The sequence below is a fragment of the Aquila chrysaetos genome, chromosome 10, assembly GCF_900496995.4.
Source record: "Aquila chrysaetos chrysaetos chromosome 10, bAquChr1.4, whole genome shotgun sequence".
NCBI classification, from domain to species: Eukaryota; Metazoa; Chordata; class Aves; order Accipitriformes; family Accipitridae; genus Aquila; species Aquila chrysaetos.
The window spans coordinates 30,910,924-30,935,144 of record NC_044013.1 but is presented as its reverse complement, the minus strand read 5'-3'; the positions used below and the strand labels follow the sequence as shown (position 1 = coordinate 30,935,144).

At 47.8% G+C, this 24,221-nt stretch overlaps 1 protein-coding gene across 8 annotated transcripts in view; it reads right to left on the bottom strand.

Annotated features, from left to right (window-relative positions):
* The window catches only part of BAZ1B (bromodomain adjacent to zinc finger domain 1B), a 52,452-nt gene extending 42,071 nt beyond the window's left edge, over nt 1-10,381 (bottom strand). For 5 of the 8 annotated variants that reach the window (XM_030028745.2, XM_030028746.2, XM_030028748.2 and 2 more), the window contains exons 1-4: nt 10,155-10,380; nt 3,488-3,604; nt 1,190-1,334; nt 93-291 (exon numbers count right to left, since the gene is read on the bottom strand). In XM_030028745.2, the coding sequence (XP_029884605.1) occupies nt 93-291; nt 1,190-1,334; nt 3,488-3,604; nt 10,155-10,267 (574 nt within the window). In that variant the 5' untranslated portion in view covers nt 10,268-10,380. Of the gene's footprint in view, nt 1-92; nt 292-1,189; nt 1,335-3,487; nt 3,605-9,478; nt 9,698-10,154 lie in introns of those variants that run through there. The other 3 variants (XM_030028744.2, XM_041126935.1, XM_030028749.2) reach the window with 2 other exon arrangements.
* Nucleotides 10,382-24,221: the final 13,840 nt, after the last annotated feature.

Genomic DNA, 24,221 nt, shown 5'->3' with positions numbered 1-24,221 from the left:
CATATAACGTTCACAGCCCAGGCCCAAGATGTACATAAATTCAAATACTCACTTCCAGGTGCTATCTACTGGCATGCTGTCTTACTACTTACTCATACTTTCCCTCCTGCTGTCATCCTCCTTCAGGATAGCTTCCTTCTGGTTGTCCTGGGCTGCCTGGCTGGAGTTCTCCTTGTCACTGGATGGGGAATCACAGGCTCCATCCGATTTCTTTTCTGAAGCCTCTTCATCAACCTTCTCCAGGGGATGTATTTTCACAACTTTCACAGGCAACATTTTCTCCTTACCAACCTGCACAGAAATATTGATGAAAACTGAACCTAAGCAAGACACATGAGCTAATGAGCTTTAACATTACAAGGAAGAAAAAAAAGCAGCTAAGATGACCTAATTTGGCAAACCATAATTTGGCAAAACACCTAATTGATATCCTCCTTGAGAGAAGCCCATGATCCCTCTCATGAAACAATTACAGGATTTCTTTCTACTACTCCTACCTGGAAGTTCTGTACAAATTGCTAAGAGAGAACTGCCAACCCACAAGTTTTTCCAGTGTTTAATAATGCTGCTTTCTCAGCCTAAGGAAAGAGTGTGTGTACAAGGCACAAGCATGTTCTTCTCTCAGCAGCCCCAGTTGAGAGAATACGTCCTAAACAGGTTGCTAACAGAGAACATTTTATAACTTTCTGTTATTTTTAACAAGTTTGAATTTTCCCCATTATTCCCAGTTTTGAAGGGAATTTTCTAATCGTTAGAGCATCGTTAGAGATTTGTAAGCAGTTGACTTCAAGCTACATTAGTTTAAGACTACTACTCCTTCTGGGAACGTGGTAGGTGAAAAGACTACAGCAGATTGTAATTTTTAACTTATTTTAATTAAAACGTATTTTTATATATACTTAAATATACACACAGGCCATCATATATTTAAGCAGTATAACAAATATATCTGTATTCCCCCCTCCCCTCCCCGATCAGTCATTTTTCTCTTGCCATCAGTATGGGTCATCCACATGCATCTGCTTATGGAACCATTTTGCATTCAAAAGCAGGTGTTGCCACTGGGATTCTACAGAAAAGAAATTCTGACCATCTTTCTGATAATGTAAGTGGCTAACATATTCTTCTCATCTCCTGCCTTTAGATATCCAAAATTAGCTCTGGGACAAAATGCAAACCAGATCCTTACCTCAAAGTCACACTCTTCTCCCACTGCAAATTTGGTCATGATCTCCAGCCAAGCTGCATCCACCAACTTCTCCAAAGATACAGTGTTGTGGTGGACTATTTCCAGTACCAGTTTCTCATACCAGGTGGGGAACTCCTCCTTCAAGCTGAGCAAGAACATAAGAAGTTTTCATTATTCAGGGAATAAAAGCCAAAATGCAAAGTAGCCTCCCATTTCACAATTCCGGGAACACTAACAGCCAGGACAACGTTTGAGGCAGATGCCACATTAGCATGCAAACATCCAAGAGCTTTTTGGTGCGCTTCCCCCAGCACCCTCCCAAAGCATTAATTGGCATAACAATACAAATTGTACTTGTCCTTCCCAGAAGGAGCACCATAAAGCATTCTGGAAGAGCAGCACTGACCGTGAACCCTTTCTTGCTGGTTATTACTGCCTCTCTATTAGATGTTAAATATATACCATTATTCTGGGGCTTGTTACTTTAAAGTTTTTGCTTCCAACAATAACTCAATGCTGATGAACATTTAGCATTTCTTTCTTCCTAAACAGACTGCTAACACAGTGAAGAAGATAGAGGCAGGCTTACACAATCAAATTATCTTTCCAGAGAAAAATATTTTATGTGTTCCACCACATCATGATCTTCAAACTTTCTCATTCAAAGAAGAGGAAGGACTGTTACAAATTTACTTGACCGATTTCCTTTCTAAAAGATCAGGTCAGTTAACTGATAGGAGTACTAAGCAATATATTGCATAAAGCTTTCTGGCTAAAAAGTAAAGTCTGTTTCAAGTTACTGTAAGGAGGAAGAAAATACTCCATTTTTCCAAAACCCTTTTAGCTTCGCAGACTCAGGGACCCATTGCTGACAATCTTCAGCCATGTTTGCTCTTCTACAGCTGCCACGAACAAATTTATCCCTTCAGCAAACTGCCTAAATGAACTTTTTTTTTTATTCAGACTAGTGTCAGGTATTAAAGCAGCCAGCAAACCACCTGGGAAGCTTTTAATCCCATTTCAAAGAGACAAGCCCAAAATCTCATTTCACAGAGTCTTTTTTCCCCCACATTTAAAGAGACTATAGCTAAATTTGTTATTGAGAAAGCTTCCATTTACATTTCATTTACATTTCTTAATGTTTTCAGAAGTGGCCAACCAATCCAACATTGTTAACCAAAAGTAAGTGACACTAGACCAGTGGTTTTTGACTCAGGATTATAAGTTTATCAAGCTGGCTCTGCATCCTCCTCTCAAAACAAGAACACTAGGGATGAAAGACTGAAGACAGCAGTACTTCAACCCTCACAGAAATCAGGACTATTGCCAAATAGGTTTCTTATTTGTTGCCTTTAAGGATGTGATTAACCTCAAACGATGGGGAATTTCTCCTTAGGCTAAGGCTATTAACTCTTTTGCCAATGAATCAGAAATGTGCATTCTTCGTGAAAGAGGGGCAGCAGAAAATTTCACCTCTTAGGTAGTACTGCTGACAATCTCCCCAGTTAACACAGGAAAAAGAAGTCACAGAAGTCCAAGTCATCAATTCACGGAACGGAAACACATGCCATTTGTTTGGCATAAATCCTACAATTTGGTAATCACAAAGTCAGTCATATATGTTGGTTGAGCCAAGGACTTGCACCTTTACAGAAAATTCACTTCTATGGCAAGCATCACGCTGAACCTCAACCAAGGATTCAGGGCCTGTGCTGTGTGCTAGAGGGGGAGTCAGGGACATAGCAGCCCAGAGGAACACTGGTGGTCTGAACAGAGTAATGACTCTTGCTGGTTTCCCTTTGTTCTTTATTGTTTCAAGTAGAGCAGATCCCTAAAATCTCACTCCAAAGTAATTTTTTTATGTAGTACAACGACTGATTCTAATGCAGATCTGGAAAAAATAATTACAGCTGTGGACCTGGCTGATGTGAAACACTTCAATGACCTCTTTTACTGTATTTTTACTTTAGCTCCTCCAAGATTTATTCCCCCCCCCTCCCCGAAAAACTCCCATTACTCAAGGGACTTCAAAATAAGCTAAGTATCATATGCTGAACTATTTTGGTTCAAATATACCAAGATACAGCACTAAATAAGTACATTACTCAACTCCATTAGTGATGGCATCAAATTTGGATTTAATTTGCTTTCAACTCCAGAATCCCCAGATCTGCTTACAGCCAGTAAAAAGCTGGTTACCTCACCTCAGAAACTAGCAATCACATATCATTCCCAAGTCCACTCTTCTGCCCCAATGCCTAAAGATAGACACATACCAATTTCTTCACTGGTACTTACAGCTCAGCAACTTCCTGCTCCTCCTCCCAAGCCTCTTTGTGCGTCAGCTGGCTGCTTCCTGTGCTTTTGCATGTCCATATTCGTTCGCTGTACCTCTCTAAACGTGCTTCATACTCTCTGTAGAAGTGGCAGCTCAGGAAAACAGGATTTATGCAGTGGAGAGCATAATCACAGTAGCACAAGACAATCAAATTCAATTAAACCCTTACTGTTGAAGTGCACAAAGGCTGAAGATCACTACAGTACAATTTGACCCTATGTCTACCATGGAGATGCTGCATTAAATCCAATAGGTTTTCAGACCAGGATGCACTGGAGCTTTCTGCAGCTGAAATGCCCATCCAGTTTGGCACTGGCATACAGAAGGTGCCACACCACCATCAGTTCAGCTGAACTGCACAGGGGGAATACATACAGCTGAGTTTCGTGGCATTGCTAAGTTCTGGCATTGCTAAGTTGCTTTTCAGCTTTTCCGGTCTGATTCACTAGAAAACAGCACAAACATCATCACAGGCACGTGCCGGAGACATGGCACGGACTGCCACTAAATGCCTGACAGTAACTGTTGGGGAACTACTACTACTAATGCCTTAGGGTGGTGTTACAAAATCTAGATGCAAATTACCAGTCTACCCAGTACCCCCAATCTTTTGGGGAAAAAACCCCAAAGCTTTGAAACAAAAAATCACTAGAAAGGTCACCTTTCCTCTGGCTTCCAACAAAAGCAGCCCTCCTGCATCAGCACAACATGAGGATCTTCCTCACCACCACCATCACCTGCTTCCCGTACCACAACCAGCCTCAAGGTTAAGTTATTCTGGCTGTTAGGATTAACGGGTGCACAGGCAAGTCACCGTGGTGCAGACAGCATTATGAATTACAGCATTAGCTACTCTGTTGTAAACATCTGTGGCTGTGCTCTACCCATCCCACCTAAGTGGTAATTAACTGTCAGTGTAAACAGATATAAGCTACTTCATACTTTCTATGGATAGAACATGTACAGGCACAATTATCAGAAAAGCTAGCACAGTGTAAATCCACACCAATTTACCCTGTGGCAGCCTGCTTAAGTTGCCATATACTTACCGATGGTAACTTAAGTGGAGAAATTATAAGAGAGGCAAGAAAAGCATCCTTCCCTTCTCCTGCAGCATGCTCTCCAGTAGAAAAGCAAGCACAGAGTACAAAGCATACTTGTAACAACTACAGTGGCTCAGCCTGCTGCAGCACAAGCGCTAATTATGAGAGTCTCTGTGGGAACAAGCAGATTGCTCCACGCTCCTGCGAAGGCAGAGCCACCAGCCACAGCAAATCGCCCATCATATCCTGCATACACTTTGTCTTTCAAGAAAATTTTAGTGCAACTAACCTATTTGTGTTTTATTGTTATTACTTTTTTTTTTTTTTTTAAAGATTCCTATTAATAAGCCAAATTACAACTCCAACAAAGCCAATTTTCTTGGACATTTCTTCACAGCCCCAAGGTAAAGCACAACAAGGTACAGAAGCTGCACTGTGGATGTTGATATACAGGTATCTTGCAGCCACAGCAACTGGTGCTATGCAAGAATACAAGCCAGGAACAGAGCCACCTCCAGAGGAGGCTGCCACTGCTGACAGTATTCCCGCTGCCTGGAGCAGGTCTTAAAACCAAGGAGAAATCCTGCGGTTCCTCACCTTTCCCTGCTTGTGGAGTCTCCTGCTCTTCAGTGGATGACCAGCGATCTGACAAGTCATCACCCCACTAAGTTTTGAGCCCTTTGGCCAATTCACACCCCTCCCTGAGGTTTCAAAGATGCTTAAGTTTCCATAGAAACGAGAGGTGCTACAGGGCAGGGGCAAGAAGTGTCATGCCTGCGGTGGGGCAGTGGCAAGGAGTAACCACAGCTTACAGAGGAACTCATCTGCACAGCACCACCAACCAGACCAGAAGTGTGATTTTAACAAATTTTTGTAGTGATACTGAGCTAGGAGGAAAATAAAATAATTTTAAAAAATCAAACAAGAAATCAGGAGTCCTCCTCGTATTTACAGCAATTAACCACTTTAAAAATGACTAAATTGCAACCATACTACTACTCCTTCCTATGTCTTTCCCACAAAAAGAACAGTTAAAAGCAAATTAAATCCTTGCAGTAGACAGGAGCCTAAACATACAAGCAACAGCGGTCTTAGCTTCATTCAGCAACCCCATCTTCACTCTCCCCCTAGGCTTTCCTTCTGCGCATCCATGGACACCACCTAGATATGAAGGATTCGCAGCTGCCATAACACGAGTGCTAAAGGAAAGACACACTTCTTAAGAGTTCAGGACATTGCCTTAATAAACCTTCAGCAGTCTAACTATAAACAAATATTTGAGATATGGCTGGGAAATAAAGTTATGGTCTACTCCCCTCCTACATTCATCAACTTTCTTCTCTCTAGACCTGTGAGGAGATTCCTTTCCTTCCAGCAAGGATAGCAAATAAATGCTGATCTCCATTGAAAAATGATTTAAAGATACGTTTTTTTCCTAACACCATTTCCCATATTAACAGGAAGATCCATGAGAATTTTCCCTAAGAATTTTCCCTTCCTTATAAACACCTATGAGAACAGGCTTAATCGTACCATAACAGGACACATATTTTTCAGATCAACACCGAATTTAAAACCAGCAGGTATAGCAATTTCCCTGTCCAGCTCAGCCTTGCCTCTCAAATGCAATTTAATTCCACCTACAGCTGGTCAGCTCATCTAACACTGACCCCTGGACAGATTCCTTAACGAGCACTCAAGACTCACGCCCACACTGCCTTTGTGCTCTGCCATAAGCTCCAAAGCCAGGTTCTGCTTTAAAATCCTGGGGCCAGCACAAAGCCAAAAGGCAGGAGGATGTTTTTGCAGTTTACTATAGCTCAAACTTTCCACTACACATATGCTATTTGTCCTTTCCACTCAGATTGGAAACAAACCCAAGAAATATCAGACTGTTCAGCAGGTCTGATTTAGGACTACAAGTGAGGGCTTACTGGTATGTCATTACAAACACACCTCTCTACACAGTTGGAGCTGTCATTCCCACAAATTCCCAACACAATAATAAATAAAAAACCCTGGACACCAGCTACTTGTGAACATTCCCCCCAAAGCCATGAATAACACACATGTTAAATTAACTGACTACCCACTGTGTAACAGTTAATACATCACATCTGTTTGCATCACACTGAAGATCACTTGACATTGAAAGGCAGAAAACAAAGTCACAGTAAAAACAAGGGACGCTTTTAAAGAAAAATGTTTAAAATAAACAAGCTAACCACTGCGCAAGGCGACTATTGAGCAGATACAAAGTCTACTTCTTCCTGGGTTATTGATGCTCTCCCAGAAATGACTATCAACTCCAAAATAGCTTTAGAATATCTTAATTGTTTTTACTTGTATTAGCTAAGAAGGCAAACTTACCAGGAAGGTCGGTACATTTTTAAGACTTTACTTCCTGGGTGGGTGGCAAAGTTCTCCTAGAACTGCAGAGCATGACACAACCCTGCTTTGGTGCTGCCATCTTTAACTGCTGCCAGTTTAACTGGCTGATGTCACATGTGAAGATGTGAATGACAGCCTTTAACTTGCATGCCAAACGCAGCCCAATTCCTCATGTTCATATGAGAATTATGTTCTGCTTACCATACAAAAACACTAACTAAAGACAGAGAGCAAGCTTTCTGGAGAGGAAAGCAACATAACTTCCCTAAACTGTACACTGATGGCTGAAGGAAAGCTTTGGCTGGAATAGTCCTCACCAGTCCAGGCTGGTTAGCTCTCTGAACCAAGCATCTCTCTTGAGCTGGCAGTGCGGTTATCCGAACAGCTGCCTGTATAGCAGAACACACACTGCAGCAGTCCCACGTGCTAACAGAAGAGATGACCTGCTCACCAGGGAACAAATTCAGTGTTTGGCAGACATCAAATGCTCAGTACATGTGCCACAGACCAGGTGCACAGGTGACATAAACCAGACAAGACCATACCACACGTGAAGCATTTGCCTGACACCCCACATATCTGAGAGCAGATCCTACAGAGCTCCTGCAAGGACGAGTCTCTCTCCGACTGCCCAGCCATCCCTCCCATCCCCACAATTAGCAAGGCTCACTCCTGCGTCAGACACCAGAAGCCGAAGGCTTTGCCAGGAGCAATGGGCTCTACACAGCATGGTTTCTCCTAAAAGGTTTTCAGGGGATTTGGCAGCCAAAGGAAGCCACATAAAGCTACAAAGAAGTATCAGACCCAAATAAACACCTGAGTGAGCTCTGATGACCACCCTGACCACCTGTCCACTGGTGCTGGACATTTTCTTAACACATGTCCATAAGCCAGACATCTCTCCTCATATACAATACCCCAATCTCCATTTTTTGTTCAACCCAATCTACAGCTGCAAACCCTAACAAAAAAGAAAAAAACAAAACACCAAAACAGAAGAGTCTTAAGAACTTTTTATGTCTTTCAAATACCTCATTTGTAGCTGTGCAGTACAAGAACCTGTACACCCTTTAGGGGAAGAGCTGATCAACAGCTTTTCAAGGTGGAAAAAGAAAAGTTCTGGAGACCATGTTCTGCCAGGCCTCAGCATAAATGACACCAAGCGCTGCTCTGGGTGAGGACTCAGGTACTTCTTGACACAGCCCCTCTGCAGGCTGTTCCCATCCACAAAAGCCATTCCTCTGTGCTATCCAGGATAAACAGAAGTGACCAAAAAAAGCCCCCTCCAAGTCTTCCTTAGGTAACACCTCCCTTCAACTTACTGACTCATTTGCAATTTTCTGTTCCACTTTTTGCCTAGCTTATATTATACATGGTCAACAAAGCAAGATAGAAACCCAACATGACTTAGTTTCTCTTTTTAGCTTCATGACGTCTATCTGCCAAGATGAACTTTCTAGAACGTGCTAGGCTGACTCCCACGACACCCCATGAAGTACTTTCTTCAAGAGAAGAGCATCTCTCTAGAACCTCAGTGCTTGCATTGGTTTCCTCTTTCCTTCTGACCCTGCAGCTAATGCCATCCCCTCTGAGGATGAGAAACCATCTCTTTTTTTTCCTTAATGTTAATACCACCCAAGTGTCTGCAGAAACATGTCCTCCATCTACTCACAGATCCACAAGAGCCATACCGATAGACTGGTGCTCTCAGAAGGTGCCCCATAACTCCTCTGTGCTGTTCCTAAAAGGCAGATGAACCTTAAAGCCACATCTTCTTTTACAAAAGCAGTAATTAGGCTTAGACTCTGTCTTTTTGATCACTGATCGTTCCTCACAGGGAAAGAGAAAGAACAGGTCTCTGCCTGGTCAGATGGATGACTGAGCTACTTTCAGTTTGCACACACCACAATAGCAGGTTTTCGAGTCACAGACTGAATGCTTTAATTGAAAACACTGTTAAAAAGTAAGTATCTAACACTCTACCCAGTCTCATTTTATTGGGCTGAATGCATTAGCAATGCCTATCTGCACCCAGATATGCATTTCCTCTTCAAAAGCTACCTAATCCTTCCTAGGGGCTTTCATTGGCTGTTCTTCACACTGAAGTAACAAGACACTCTCCACTACACAGGTCTGTATAAGTTCTGGAGTCCCTTTGTCTTCTGCATCACCAAGATTTCTGAGATATGTTCCTGTATTCATGCATTTCTGTCTCACTTCCAGTCCTTCCTTCACTCCTCAATTCCTCAGATTTTGATCCTTATAACACAAACAACAAACCAGCCTCCTGAAGTAGCAGTTCACAGGTTACAGCGCAGAAGACCTGCCCCTCCAGTCCTGCTGGGGACCTGAACAGTAACTCTGCCTTCGTGCCTGCACATTGGCTGTGACAGTTTGCTGCCTTGCCCATGTCCACTTCCAGCTGCTCAAGAACTGTCACACGCTGACTCACGTGGAATCATTTTAAAAAAAAAAAAAAAAATGTTTTTCACGCTAAAGCAGCCCAGAAGAAGATACATTCAGCACGAAAACCTGGGTTCTCCGCAGGTGAGCTGCTTCTGCCACTATTTTATTCTCCTCCCTGTGGGAGTCTCTAGTGTCAATGCCACCCCTCATGCCCGGGATACACACCTCGAATTTGTACTGCAAACCCCTCTCGAGAACTGCCGCTGCGCTAATTACATTCATCAACCCCTACCCACCAGTATCTGTTGAACACGCAGCCAGCTCCCGGCTCCCTTTCCCCGTTAGTTTCTCTCCACGGCCGCGCCGCCTCAGAGCGCTCCGGCCCCGCGGAGCTGCTGTCCCCGCTCCCCCCGCCTCGCCTTCCATCCGCCTGGAACTGCGTCAAACACCGGATCAGAAACTTGGCGGGGAACGACCGCCCGCCGGCCGGGCCGGGCTCCCCTCACGGGCCGGGCCCTTCCCGCCAGGAACCGCCGCCGGAGGAGCCGGACGGCCCCGCTCCCCGCCCCGCTGCCGCTTTGTTCTGCCCCGCCGCCGCCCCGCGCTGGGCCGGGCCCCGGCCACCCCCCGGGAGGGCCGGGGCCGCCGTGGAGGCCAGTTCCGCGCCCAGCAGCGGCGAGACCGCAAGGCCCGCGGGCGGCCGCCACGGCTGGTGACAGCGGCGGCGCCGGAGCCCTCCCCGCCGCCCCGTCCCCGTCCCCCCCGCGCCCCCGGGCCAAGAGGATACTCGCGGGTGCGGAAGGCCTCCTGCGTGTGGGGGATGACGAACCGCTCCCCCGGCTCCCCCGGCGGCAGCGGCTTGGCCAGCGGGAAGGGCTTGCGGCCCAGCAGCGGCGCCATGGCGAGACGAGGCGGGGTCCCGGCCGGAGCCGGCGGATCCGCGCGGCGGCAGCAGCGGGACCCGGGCGGGACGATTGAAAAATGGCGGGAGATTCCCCTCCCCCTCCCGGGCGGGCGGCAGGCCGAGCCTCGCCGCGTGCACCCAAACTTGCCTCCCGCCCCTCAGGGACCGCCCCCGCCGCTGCGGCCCTGGGAGCCTACTGGCGCGTCGCCGGCGCTGCCGGCTTCGGATTGGCCGCGTGGCCCGCCAGTCGCGCCGCCTCGCCCCGCCTGCCGGCGCAGCAAGCTACTTTGCACCGCGCGCGAGGTGAGAGGTCGCGTTATGTAAGTCGCAGAGAGCGCGACTCCATTTTGTGTCCCCGTTATCCGCCCGCCCGCCCGCCTCCCTCTCCGCACCGGCCAATCGGAGCGCGCTCCCGCCCCCCCATCCGGGTACCGCGGCGGTACCGCGCGCTAGGCTTTGTCCTCCGCCGTCGGCTCGTGCCGCCCACCACCTCTTAAAGGCACAGGGGAGCGTGGGGCATTATGGGACCGTGGGGGTCCTGCGCCTGTGTGGTGGCCGCGGCCCCTCGGGAAGCGCGGGCCCGGCTCGGGCTCCACTGGATCAGCCCCTTAGCTTTGGGCTTCCCCGGTGGGCCGGTCCCTCCGCTCCGCGGCTCGGCGAAGCGGCGGCTTGGCCCTGGTGTGGGTGAGGAGGGAGGCCGCGGCCTCAGGGCGGAGCGGCCGGTGTCGCCGGTCCGCTCCGGTCCGGTCCGGTTCGTTTGTGCAGCCGGCGTTGCGTGGCCCCGGCACTCGGCGGCGCCGCGCCAGCTGGCTCGGCTCCGGGTCGCGGCCCCGCGGCGGCGGTGACAGGCCGGGGAAGGCCCCGGTGCTCCGAGGGACCGGCGTGGAGGCGGTTCGGGGCACCTCTCTCCGGGGAGAGGCGCGCGGGCACCTCGTGGGTGCTGCTCCTGTGAAAGGAGGAAAGACAAAAAGTTGAGAGTTGTGGTTTTCAGGTTTTTTTGTGGGGTTTTTTTGGTTGTAAGAAACGGGGTGTGTAGAGTTTTTCTATCATCAGTGTTTATGAGGGATCAGAGAGGCAGCAGCTCAAGCACTGCCTGCCAAAAGCAGTCACAGCAAAACTACAAGCCCAGCAGTGCTCCCTCTGACCCTTTTCTGGGTGATTAGGAAAGCAGATTTGTGCATTAAAGATGTATATTCTAGTGATCCTGGATCGCTGCTGCTTCATGGCGCTGAGGAATAGGTCTGTTTTGTATAGCTGTGCTGCGGCTGCTTAAGGATGAAAAGCAGCAGCTTTGGCAAACTAGTTAGAGCTGCGTACAGCCTTTGTACAACCCAGAGTATAAACGTTATATCCTCCCGTTTCAAATTGCCACTGAAAAAAAATAACTGCATAAAACATCAACATAGGAGTTAGTTACTGGCTTATCCCAAAGGCTTCATCCAGCACTGAAGAGAGCCTGTGTCCCCAGTGGCAGCCATCCATGAAAGCACAGGGAGATGTACCTGCTCCCTGGAAATTCACTAGCAGCTGGAGCTTTACCAGTCCCTGAAGCATGGAACCTCTCCACCTCTGGCCAACAAAGTCTTGGTCTCACTGGCTTGGTGACTAGTCAAGCCCCTTTCTCCTAAGCACATGGGAGGGACAGGGAAAATGCATGAAAAATGCGGTGAAGTGTGATGCTGCTTTGTTGAAAGTTAATCTGGCTGTTTTGAAAAGTTACTTGACTTTCAGAGCAGTATGTGCAAATGATGAGGTAGGTAAGGGCTTCACTAAATAGAAGATGACAGTTCAATGGAAGGGGAATCACGGTGGAGAAAGGTTCACAAGGAATTGGTTTTAGGGAACAACTTAATTCTCTTAATTTATCAGGCAGCGTACAAGGTTGGGAGAGGCTGCAAGTACAGAGAAGGGTCAGGTACAGGACGATCGGGGGAATTTCATTCAGAAGAAACAAAACAGTGCAGAGTACAAATTCCTGTGCTGAAGGAACTTCTAAGCTGAAAGTTCCTTAGCTGGAAATAACAGGAGGAAGAAAGTCTGGGTGCCTTTGTGGGATGACGGCACAGCTAGGGGCCATTAATGTGATGTGGCCATTAACAAGCCAAATACAAGCACGAGTTGTGTTGGATGCAGTGTTTCCATAAGACAGCACATGTGGTACTGCTGTTCCCATCTCGAGTCCTGTTCTTGCCACCAGGCCCAAGAGCGATGAGGTCAGGCGGGGCTGGGTGCAGAGGGTGGTTCAGAGGAGCAAGGAGCCAACCTGACAGGAGGAAACTAAAACGGGAGCTGGAAGTTTGCCAAATGTTGCAGCATTTAGGTATGGTCAGAGAATATGAAAATCCCTCCCTAGGTGACCCTAGCTATCCACACTTAAATCCAGAGTTTACACCATTGAACACCAATCATAGATAAGTTGTATATTTCAGCCAAAATAATTCAACACCATCCTTCTGGGTCTCTGTGCGGTTCTTCTTGCTGCAGTCACCTGCCAAGTGCAGCCAGCCAGTGCCGCAGCCCTGGCTCGTGGCTATCATCTCTGCCTCGTCCTGCTGTCAGCTGGCTTCCTTCCTGCTGCTGTAGCTGCTGCACCACGGCTGCCTCTGCCGCACCTCCTCCCTCGGTGCACAAGAAGTGGTTTTGCCTCTGATGGGTGCTGTGTTTTCTCTCTATGACTTGCTCCTGGACTGTAGAACAGGGGCTGACAAGTGTTCTGCCTGAGGACAGCTCTGTGCAGAGTGTGAGGTGTTACTGACCTTTAGGCTGATCTGGCAGAAGCCTGGTAGCTCTCAGGGATTTCCCTGGAGACAAAGCACCTGCTTCTTAACACTGCCAATTGCTTTAAAAAAGCTAAAGCTGAGCAGAGAGAAAAATAAGTGAATCCCGAGACCTAAAAAGAGCTTGCTCTTTTCCATTTATCCTAAATGACCCAGGGACAGACTCCATATCCCTGTCTTTCAGACCAATAGAGGCATTCCCTTCTTGCATGATTTTCACTTCTGAAGTCTTCATTTCCCAGCAGGTTACTAGAAAGACGAGTTCTTTCCTCAGGAAGAGTGAGCAGATGTGACACACAGGGCAAACGCATGGCTCAGCTGTGAGCAGATGCTCTCTCTTCTGGTGTAAAGGGGGTCGATCACTCAGTGACAGTCGAAGTCCTATGTCAGGTGTACACAGAGCATGGCCACACAAGAGCATGTCCGCTTGCCAGTGCATCCATGCTGCTGGAGGGGTGCAGTTAACACTGGTTTTAAAACGTCAGCACCCTTATCTCTTCAGTTTATGTAACATGGTGAGCCAGCGCTCCAATGTGATCTCACTCCAGCAGCACACAGGCTGAACGGATTTAGGAGGGTGTTTCTACATAGCGCCTGCTCTAAGACTGACTTTGGTTCTGGCTTTCCTGTTTTGTTTGGTAGTGACCCTGCAAGACTGCTGGGAGTGAGAGCGCTGGTGAATGATGCTCTCAGCCTGCAAAGCCTAGTTTCTAACTGGAAGCTGGTTTCCATTTCAGCCAGTTTTTCAGTAGATGAATGTTTATCTCCAACACTTCACATTCCAGCTGGCAGAAAAAACCTAATAAATATGCGTATCTATTCCAGACATTTCCCTCTGTAGACTTCTGCGCTCTGGCCCAGCCTGGGGCCTTGACTAACCGCACTGCAGACTTCTAGAGCACCGTCTGCTGGAGGCTGAGCTTCTTCCTCTGTGCTGAACAAATGACACTGTGCCCTGCAACACACACTTTCAAGTAGAAAAGGAAGTGCAGTGTGCTGAAGGGCTGCGCCCTGCTGATTCACAAACACATCTCCTGGGTGTGCGTCTGTCAGTGCTCAGCCCCTCAGCTCAAGCAGTAAAGTTTGTTCTGGCGCCATTTCCTTTCTGAGAGCAATTGCAACTTTCATAAGGCCATCAGGCCAAACATCCCCTCCTTTTCAAGGACAACACCACCTTGTACAGAACTGTACAATATGCCTAAAGTGGTGGATGGCATCTGTGCGGGGTTCAAGGAACTGATATCCCCTCAAACAAGCTACAAAACCCTTGTGTTGGTAGATGTTACCACATCTCTAAGAGCCTGTGACGTTTTTTGCAACCTTCTAGCTGCAAGAGTGCCCTCAGCTGTCTTGCTGCATTGCAAAGGGCCTTCCTGGTTTCTGTAGCTGTAAGACAGTTGTACTGCTCCTCATCCCCACAGTGCCAGCTCCCCACTTCCTCAGCCAAAATGAAGATACACTGTTTCCTGTGTGTACTCTGCAGGGTATGCGTAGCAGGTGTTTTAGCTCCTCACACACTCCCAAAAGCTTTGAAATTGCATTTTATTCCCATATGAAATCACAGTGACAACTCTTCTGTATTGTTCTTGCACTCTGCAAAGTGACCTTCTTCAACTTCTTCACGTCCCTGAATCCAAGGCACGAGCAGAGCTTGCCGTTGTTCTTTTTCCATATTTGAGTTACCTACTGAAACATCCATTTCTTTCAAAATTTTTCTTAGTAAAATGATTCTTAGTAATCAAGAATTTTCCTTTTCCATTTGAAGTCCTTTCACATGCCTAGCCGAAGCAGTTTGCAAGTATACAAAACTCAGACTGTCCTCTAGGATGATGTTTGGTACCTGTGACTCTTCGGACAAAGACTCACTCCTGTTCTCACAGCAGGGAGAATCAGGAGCCTCCTACCTGTCCATAACCTCAGCAATTCCACCGCTGCTTCTAAAATCAGCTGTAGTGGCAGAAAACCTTTCGCATACCAGAGCCAGGAGCCTGGTGCTCAGGGGAAATCCTGCCGCATCAACCCAGGGATATGGGAGCTGGTGCAGCTGAAAGTTCACACCCTACAGGTTCCAGGTCCCCAGGTAACAGCAGACTTTGCTGCTGCACCTTCCCCCTTGCCTTTGCGGCCCCAAAATCTTTGGTGCAGTGCTGCTGCTCATGCTGCGGTACTGCTACAGACAGCAATTTGCAGTTAGTCAAACGGAGCCCTGAAGAGCAAGAGGATCTTTGCCAGCCACCCCCACTCTAGCCTGGTAATGATGGAATCCAGGCAGCCTCTTCAAGGAAGGAGAAGGACCCTATCACCTGAATCCTGTCCCTCCAAGGCAGCATCTCAAAGTGAGTCAGTAGCTCAGGGGCTTGGGAGATGCGTTGCTATTTATGAGCTTCTATAAGTGATGTTGTGTGCTTCCCAGCACAAAGGAAAGCCCGTGATAGCCAAGAAACCATTCCTACTGGTTTAATAGCTGGCAAGGGAGGACAGAAACCATATCCAGCCCAGAGAATCCCTCAGCTGAAGGTATTCTGAGGCTCAAAAGTTCTCATGGAAACGATAACATCTCATTGCCCTGTTCTTGTGCTTCTCTAGAGACTCAGGGCCGCTATCACAGAGATGATGCTGGGCTAAATAGACCTTTGATCTGATTTAGTTCAGCTGGTTTTATGTTTGAAGGGGCCAGGCAATGAGTTGAGAAGGAAAGTGCCCTTTATTAGTAATATATATACACCCTCTGCCTTCAGGCTGCGCAAAAGACCCAGCAATAGAGTGGTATTGGACTGCCTTCTCGTGCCCATCTTCCCTTCTCTTCCCCCAGTTACCCCCTCATGATCCCATACTCCACTGCACCCCCTAGATGCATTGGGGTCTTCCAACCCTTCCTATCCTTCTCACCTGGATGCTTCTGCTTTAGCACTTCCAATACTTGCCACACAGCTTTCACGATGGCCAATTTCCCCTGAGGCTGGCCAGGAGCAAAGATCTCCACCTCTAGATCCACCTTCCTCACACCTACCTTCTCTGGCAAGACCTGCTCACTACTCTCTTTGCTCCTTTCCCAGGGCTGCTGAGAGAGGACACCCTGAAGCAGGCTCTGCACTAGCCTCCAGGCTTCTGCCTCTCTTCCGGGCTGCATGATTATGTCTTCCAGGGCAGCAGGAGTTTTGTGGCTATACTTCACTTCTTTCAAGACCTCTCGTGGCTCAGCCTGCCTGTCCTGGCAAGAGGCTTGGCACAGGAAGAAGATGGGTTTGGAAATGAGAGTTGAGAAGATCCCATAGGCAAACGAAGGGCATGAAGTCTGAAGGTGAAGAAAAAGTCATCTTGTCCTCAGTGCAGCCCTGGGTGTCTGTGGTGGGAAGCAGCTATGCCTGGGGGCTTGAAACAGCATGGTCTGCTGAGGACTGGTACCATCGAAATGGCACCAGATTGCCATTCTTGGCCTGACAAAAGCCAAACGTTTTGCTTTTTGGTCATGGGCAGGAGGGCCACATGGGAAACAAAGCACTGTGACAGGTTCATATTTCATGCAGAAGTGCCCCTAAACACCTGCAAAATCCAAGAGCAGATCATTATGCATGTAGAGACAGACCTACATCTCCAGTTACTGCTTCAGTTTTTGCATCATCTAACCTGGGAGGACTTCTCTGCCTGTCATGGCATTTTTACTTTACTTTTTGTTCGGTGTGCCCTAAGTTGTGTTAGAAAGAAGGGAAGGAAGATCTATCCAAGATGTGTCCTTTGGCAGCAAGGAGGCCAGTGGGCCACTGGCAGTCCCGACAGTCCTGCTCCCGAGGAGGACAGGGAAGGGAATCCAGGATTTGGGACAATGATTGTGAGTTAAGACAGTTGAGCATTACATGTTGTGCACCCACACAGGATTTGTCATCTGAGGGTCACAAAGCCCATAGTGAAGGTATATCCTGAAAAGGCCCGCATTTTGGTGTGCTAAGAATCCGTGTGCCTTACTGTAGAAAGTGGTACCTACTGGGTGATGTGGGTTCTCCTCCCTTGGTCAGAGATAACTTTACACCAGCTCAGCTACGTCACCTACAAGCTAGCAGGGAGAGGTAGCAGGGCTTGATATGCAGAAGCATATTTAGGGTTGTCAGTGACTTGCATTCTGGTTCTCCACTCCTGTGGACCCTGAGTAGGCTTGTTCTGCTGTCCTCCCTGAGTAACATCCCTGCATTGCTGGTTTTCTGCTGCCAGAGGCTCAGGGCTTTGGGAGGTACTGACTGTTGCATGGCAGGAATTGCACTTTGCTACAACCCTGCCATAGCTAAAGCTTGACTGTGCATGTGGAAAAAGGCAGGGTTTGTGCCGTTTGTACTATCACTTCCCAGGAGAGATGCCCTACAGCCCCCCCGAGCTCACTGCATTTCCCTTCCTATTCCCAAACTCCGTGGTGCAGCTCAGTGCTGGCTGGAAGTGGCTAGCACCCATCACACACTGGGCAGCTCGGGCTGGTGCTTCTTCTGAGCTCTGGCATTTTTTCATGGATGTGGTGAGGAGCTCCCCTGAAACATCACCAGGAGGGCAGGGTAATTTCTTACCCAGCTCTTCTTGCTCCCCGCCAGTCTTCAGCGTGGCAGGGCTGGCTTGTACTGCTGGTGCTCTGCAGTTTTGCAGCCAGCGCTATTGATCTGCAGGTCTCCAAGCTCTTGACAGCTATTGAGTTAATTAAAGTTTGCACTCTCCCTTTGGACTGAATGAACTAAAACCCATTTCGGTTTGATGGAGATCTCTTCCGTGGTGCTCACTTATAGCCCTGTTCTCAGGGACACAAAGGCCTTTTGCCATCACTTTAACACTATGAAAGCACCCTAGAGTATATGCAACTCACTGCTAACTGCCCTGGGTGTAATGCAGAAGATGATTAATCAGACATACTACTGTTTTAAACTGCTGTGGGTACTCCCTCATTTAGTTTTCCCATCTCTTTTCTCATGCTGTGTCCCCAGGCCTCAGCTGTAACCCAAAATATCAGAAGATGGCAATTTTATGTTCCTACAAATATGTATAACACCGAAAACTTTATCACTGCTTAAATATAAATATGCAGCTTTTGTGTTTGACAAGTCTTCATGTCTCTGTGGAAAATATCTCTTGTTGAGAAACAGGAAGAGGACTTGGCTGATTTCGATATTTTCATGGCTTTTCCAGTCACTTTTGGTCCTCAGTGATCCCTTTTATGTATAAATTACATATAATTTAAATCCTGAAGCTGTCCCAAAATGTGGTTGAAGTTTATTAAGAAATATCATTTATTTCAATATAAGTTAGAACATCTCATAAGAGGTGTCCCAAGGCAAAGCTCAGGTTTCTGTCCTGTCTCCAGCTCTGGGAGCTACAATCCACTCTGAAGTCCACTTCTTGTCCATGTCACTCTTCCAGCTGCTGTCCCTCTGCTCCTTGGTCTTTTCCACTTGCTGTCTGCAAGCCACACGTACACTTGCGTTACCCACTTGCACCGGGTGCTGTTTGCCCTGGGGGTTTTGGCATGAGTGGACATATAAACTGGAACCAGCTCTGCTCCTGAATGACAGAGCCAATGGTGTCATGCATTTCTGTAGCAGACTTGAGAGTATCTGGATCTTGCATTTAATATTTGCCAGATTGTAGATGTAATTACCAGATTATTATCATGTATTTACCAGATTTCTTTAATAGAAGAAGGATCACATCATTTCTGCTGGCAGAGCAATAAAAGCATTTAACTTCACAGGGCATTTATTTGTTTAAGGTGTTTGTAATCTTGGGAACAGAGAGGTTTGTGCTTTGAGTATCCCTGTAACACATCAGTTAATGCACAGAACAGTGTCTGTTGGCATACAGAAATCAACTGTATTTTCTACAGCATTTTAAATGATTGTTTAACAAGCAGGAGATAGTGGTAATACTGTAACATAAGGATAAAGTTAATTAACAGAATAAGAGTGCCTACCAATGGATGCAGCTACAAATGCACCCCTCTCTCCACATGGTGCATTGTATGGATCCAACAGAATGCTTATAGAGGGGAGAAGATATTTTCCCAATAACAGAAATCAGAGAGAGAAGATATTTTCCTGATAACAGAAATCAGCTGCACCCTGGATGATTCTTCCAAGGTGCTGGAGAGAGCCAGGGTGTATGAATGACTGCCGGACTTCACTTGGCCATGGGTGCTGAGGAGCACAAAGCTCATCTCATGTTATTTTCCTGTGCAAGTGCCATGTTGTGCAGCAAGAAATGACTTCACAGGGTCACTTAATAGGAGAAAAGCAGTCACAGTGTGGGTATTTAACTGGCTTCTCTGACAGTCTGTAGACGGCTGCTAGACACAGTCTTCCTCTCTCTTTCCACTGCATTCCTACTTGATACCTTTAACCTGGCTTCTACGTTTGAACTAAATTTGGCCTTGCCCTTCCTACATGAAAAGGCACATCGGTGTTCTGCTGCGCTTGGCTTAGTCTCAGCCTGGTCACCTCCAAGTTCGTCCACATGATGAGAGCCTCCTTGTCTGCTCTTACAGTGCATACTCTGCTTGGCTTTATTGCAACAAATGCCCTTCCTTGACCCTCATTTCTCAGGCAGTTCCTATATCCTGCCATGGTGCTGCCAAACATGCCCGTGCCCACCCTGCCTGGTGTGTGGGCAGGGGCAGGACCCACCAGGCTACCCAGCTTCCTGCTGTCGTCCTACGACACCAAGCAAACATGTGTGGTGGGGAGCACCTGGCTGTCCGCAGTGATTCCCTGGGAGCACTGCCAATGGCTCCATAGTTTTTCTATTCCAAGTAAGCATCTTCCTCTAATTTCTTCACACATATATAGACCATAAAATTAATGCTGAGGTATCTAAAGCTTTATTATGTCACACTTGTTCTTATTTACTGCTGCTACCAGAACGGTGATTTAATGCCATAAATCTAGTGGTGAGTTTAAGAATGGCTGTTGAGGATTCCCATTACTTCTGTAAGGTGCTATAGGAGTTATTTTCAAAGCACAGGCAGCTCACAGCCAGTGAAAAAGGATTGCGTGGTGTTTCCCATAAAGCTTGGCTTCATTACATGTCATTTTGTCAGACCTTAAACTGCTTGGGCTGAAATTTCCCATAGCTTATGCCTGCCTCTCTGAGCTGCAGGGTAAGGTGGGGAGGAGAGAGAAAACTGGAGTGTAATGAAAAGAGGAGGGATTTGGGATTTTGGGGGGCAGGCACAGATCTGGGGAGCAGTATAGTTTGGGGAGGAGGTGCTTAGCCAAAAGGCAGCAGTGAGCGAGCACAGCCCCGCTGCAGGCTCAGACCCTGTGGGGTTGCATGAGGGGTCCAGCCCTGGGGAGTGACAGCATGCAGGCAGGGGGGCCAGCAGGCATGAGGCCAGTGCTTGGGCAGAGAGCAGCCCCAGGGGAGCCGGAGGCAGGGCAGGGGCCGAGGGAGGCAGGACTCACGGGGAGGGATGGGAGGGTGAGCCTCCTGTCTCCCCTGTGTCCAGCGTGGGGCCATGTGCATGTTCCTCTGTGGCAAACCTTTGGGCTCCAAGGCACAGTGACCCTCTGGCATCGGTGCAGGACCATCTGGTGAAGGTCTGTTTTCGCCCATTTGTTTTTCAGGCTGGGAAAGGGTTTGCAAGAAACTGCACCAAAGGTGCTGTGAGATGGTGAAGGGTGTCTATTCAGGCCCAGGTGGCTCTCCAGGGACTTCCAGTACACAATGGCCTGCTAAGTTTTGCATTAGAGCAAAACCGCATTACTCAGTGGTGGGAATTGTGCTCTGCTTAGTGCACGGGTTAAATACATGCTGGCCACAAAGCTGTTTGTTAATTGACCCTGGAGCTGGTACTCCAGCTGCTTTTGAAGTACCCAAAGGTTGGGTTTAACTTCATTGGCAGTACCTGCCATTGCAGAGGCTTCTCAGACACGTGGTTTCCGAGTTATTCTGGGATGTTTTTTTGGGGCTGTTGCATACCAAGTTTCCCAGCTGCCCAGGAGATGGCAGTCCTGCATTTGGACAATGTGTGCAACCAGTCCCCAGACGGCACTAGAGATTTCCTGAAGAGCTGTTTTGAGGCTTGCAAGGAAACCCAAGTCATAAGCTGTACGTTTGGCTCTGTTGGGGAAGGAGAAGGCTACATTTGCAGAGACTGATGGTCTGTCCTATTCTGTGAGATACCAAAACTGGGGTGGTGAGCCATGAGCAATGAGGACAGTCTGTGCTCAGCAGGCAAGTGTTCCTGGGTACTTATTAATGGTGCAAACCTCAGCAATGGGATGGTGTCACTGTCAAGGAGTTATCACCACAGATGACCTGGAGATGCAGGGTCCATTGCAGCTTCAGCTTTTCTAGGTTTGAAGGCTTTAATCACAGTCAGATGAAAGCATCCTTGCAAGGATTGAGCTCACTGTAATGGAGCCCAGCCATTGGCTGCCTCTTCCCACATGAAGCCATGGCTGGTGCCTTTAGCATTCAAGCAGGGCATGTGTGATGGGAACCATAATCAATGCCAAGCCCTGCCCCTACCAGGAGCTCCATCTGTCCCCCTGCTCCCCACTCACAGCTCTCAGCTGCTGTCATCCTTCCTCTTAGTCCTCATCTTCCCTCACCTTCACCAGCATCTCCGAGTCACACTTGTCCTGCCTGGGGCTCTCCAGCCCCTTTCCAGCGCAGCTCAGGGGCTGTGCCCTCTCTCCATCTCCTGTCCTGCACTTGTTCACCTTTCTTGCCCTTTGGTCTGTGAGAGGTGACATTCTCAGTGGGGCATTTTTCTGCTCAAAGGAGGAACAGCAGAGCTGAGCAACAGGCACACTTGCTGGGAGGTGCTAGGAGCCATCGTCGATGCATAGTCCTTCACAGAGGCTGCTGGAGATAACCAGCAACAACTTGGGATCTAATTCTGGGTTACTGCAAATTTGTCTTTGCCATTACAGATCAGGAGGCACTTAAAATTACTTTTACACTTGGGATGATGGCAAATAATCTATTTGCTAAGCAAAACGTTGAACCTGTCAAGGAAATCCATCGCTGAACCCGTCTCAGTTCTCTTTCAACCAGGGACAAACAACAAACACGTCAGTCAAAGCCACCTCCTTGGGCACAACCTGATGTGCCTCACCTCCTAGGTGCCCGTCCTGGGCTGGAGCTTCAAAATTCTTCTTCCCTTTATTGTTGTCCTAGAAAGACAGTCATCAGTGTTGGTGTTAGTGATGTGGTGCTGCACGGAGCACCTGCAAAGAGACTTCAGATCACAAATACACTGCAAATAGAGCTTCTAAATATTGAGACAGCTGGGCCCAAGAAGAGTCAACCAAAAAGTGCATCTTCTCCAATGAGAAGATTCCTGGGCATGAGAAGCCAGCTAGAGAAAGGTCTGACCTTCAAAGCAAGAAAGGAAACTTCTTGGGGTTATTTTTAGAGTAGAAACAGAACTTTGTAGTGGAAAGTGCTCTCACAATGCTCTGCTCAGCACTCCAAAAAATGATGGTTCCAGTCATGTTGCAGAGCCATAAACTCCTTTGGGAAATGAAGCCTCTTCATCCCTTTTCTCTTTAAAATCACATAAGCAGTTCTAAAAATCCCCCTATTGCAATTCTGTTCTTTAGTAGATGCTTTGTAGTCTTTATTCTTTAAACTTTGCAAATGTTTATGGTTATATAATACCGTTATTTCTGGGTCACTTTTCTACTTAAGGATGGAGAACTTTGTTGTTCTTCAAACTTTTGCAACCCTAAGAGCTTCTTTTCAAATGTTTGTGAATGTAGAAGACCGGTGCCTTTACATCATAGCTGCCAGATGCCATCTCAGTATGAACAGGGAAATAAATCCATGTACAAATGCACACCCAAAAACCTCCTCAGACTGGATGCTGTAGAAAACCCTTTCAGCATGAAGGATTCACATTAGTTGGGGAATTAATTTGTTACCTCATGATTCTTTTGCAAACTTCAGAGGAGAAGGCAGCCTGCTCTCCTGACCAGCCAGTTCTTCCTTTGATGGCTGTCTCAGGCTGAAGGCTGTTTAAGAAGCACTGGCACTTAAAAAGGCTGTTTAAAGCTGAAAGATGTACGTATAGAAAACAGAAGTGTTTGGACTCTTTTGAAACAGCCTTCCACTCCTGTTAAACCCTGGTGGAACTAAGGGGATTTATCTGAGAAAATGAGTTGAATACAGGGAGAAGATAAAGCTGTGTCTCTGGGGATGTTATCAGATTTTCTCTCTTCAGAGACAAAAGCAGAAGATTTACAAGTCTGGAACATGCGTGTTTGGAGAGTGAATTTGAGGAGCTGGTGACCCAGAGGACCAAGGAGCCAGCAAGCAGTGGGAAAGGTAACACGTGGGTCTCGCCGGGCTGGTCGTGCCGCAGGTCCGGCTCACAGCCAGGCAGCGCAGAGCAGGGACTCACACCCTGGCTTGCCTGGCCTGAGGGTACCTGGGGAGATGCCACACCGGTGATGTTCCCGGCAGCTTCCAAACACATGCTTTGACTTGGAGACATTTGACCAGCTGGTTTGCAAAGTCCTTCTTTGGGTCACTGACACCCTCCCTTGATGGACCTTTAGTTACACAGGATCCCTGGACACAGCATCCTGCTGATCTATCGGCTCTTCTTGGGATCTGCGCTTGAAAACTATTTCCTCTTGTATTCCTACACCCTCAGCAATGATGTTCCTCAGTCAGCTTCCCCATCCCTCCCATGACCCTTCAGACCTCCCAGTTACCCCATCCTGCTCTTCCGGGCTGGTGGCAGCACCATGGCCCTCTGGCAGCAAGGCTGGTGCTCGCTCTGCTGCCATCATTTTTCTGGGTGACTGCAGCTTGGCCTGAGGACCCTGGCCCAGCTCGGAGCCTGTGAACACTGGAGCCCTCAATGCTTGCACCAAAAGGTGCAGGCTGCAGCAGAAACCCCTGCTGGACAGTGAGTCTTGGTCTTGCAAATGGGTGTTGCACCTTGCTGAAATGGGGGTTTGATGGAATGAGATGCAGGCCCAGGAGTAAGGGGGATTGCAAGGACCCAATCTGCTCTGCTGCTGAAAAGTCCTGCAGCTGCTCTCAGAGCTTGTCTCTGTGCAGGGCTTTGCTTAACTGTGCACTGGTGTAAAAAGGGGTGTCTTTCTCTGGTTCATGCCTCATCTACACAAAATTAGAGGACATTTGGGAACTTCTGGGGCCACTTGGCCTGTTATCCCAGCTGTGGGTTTCC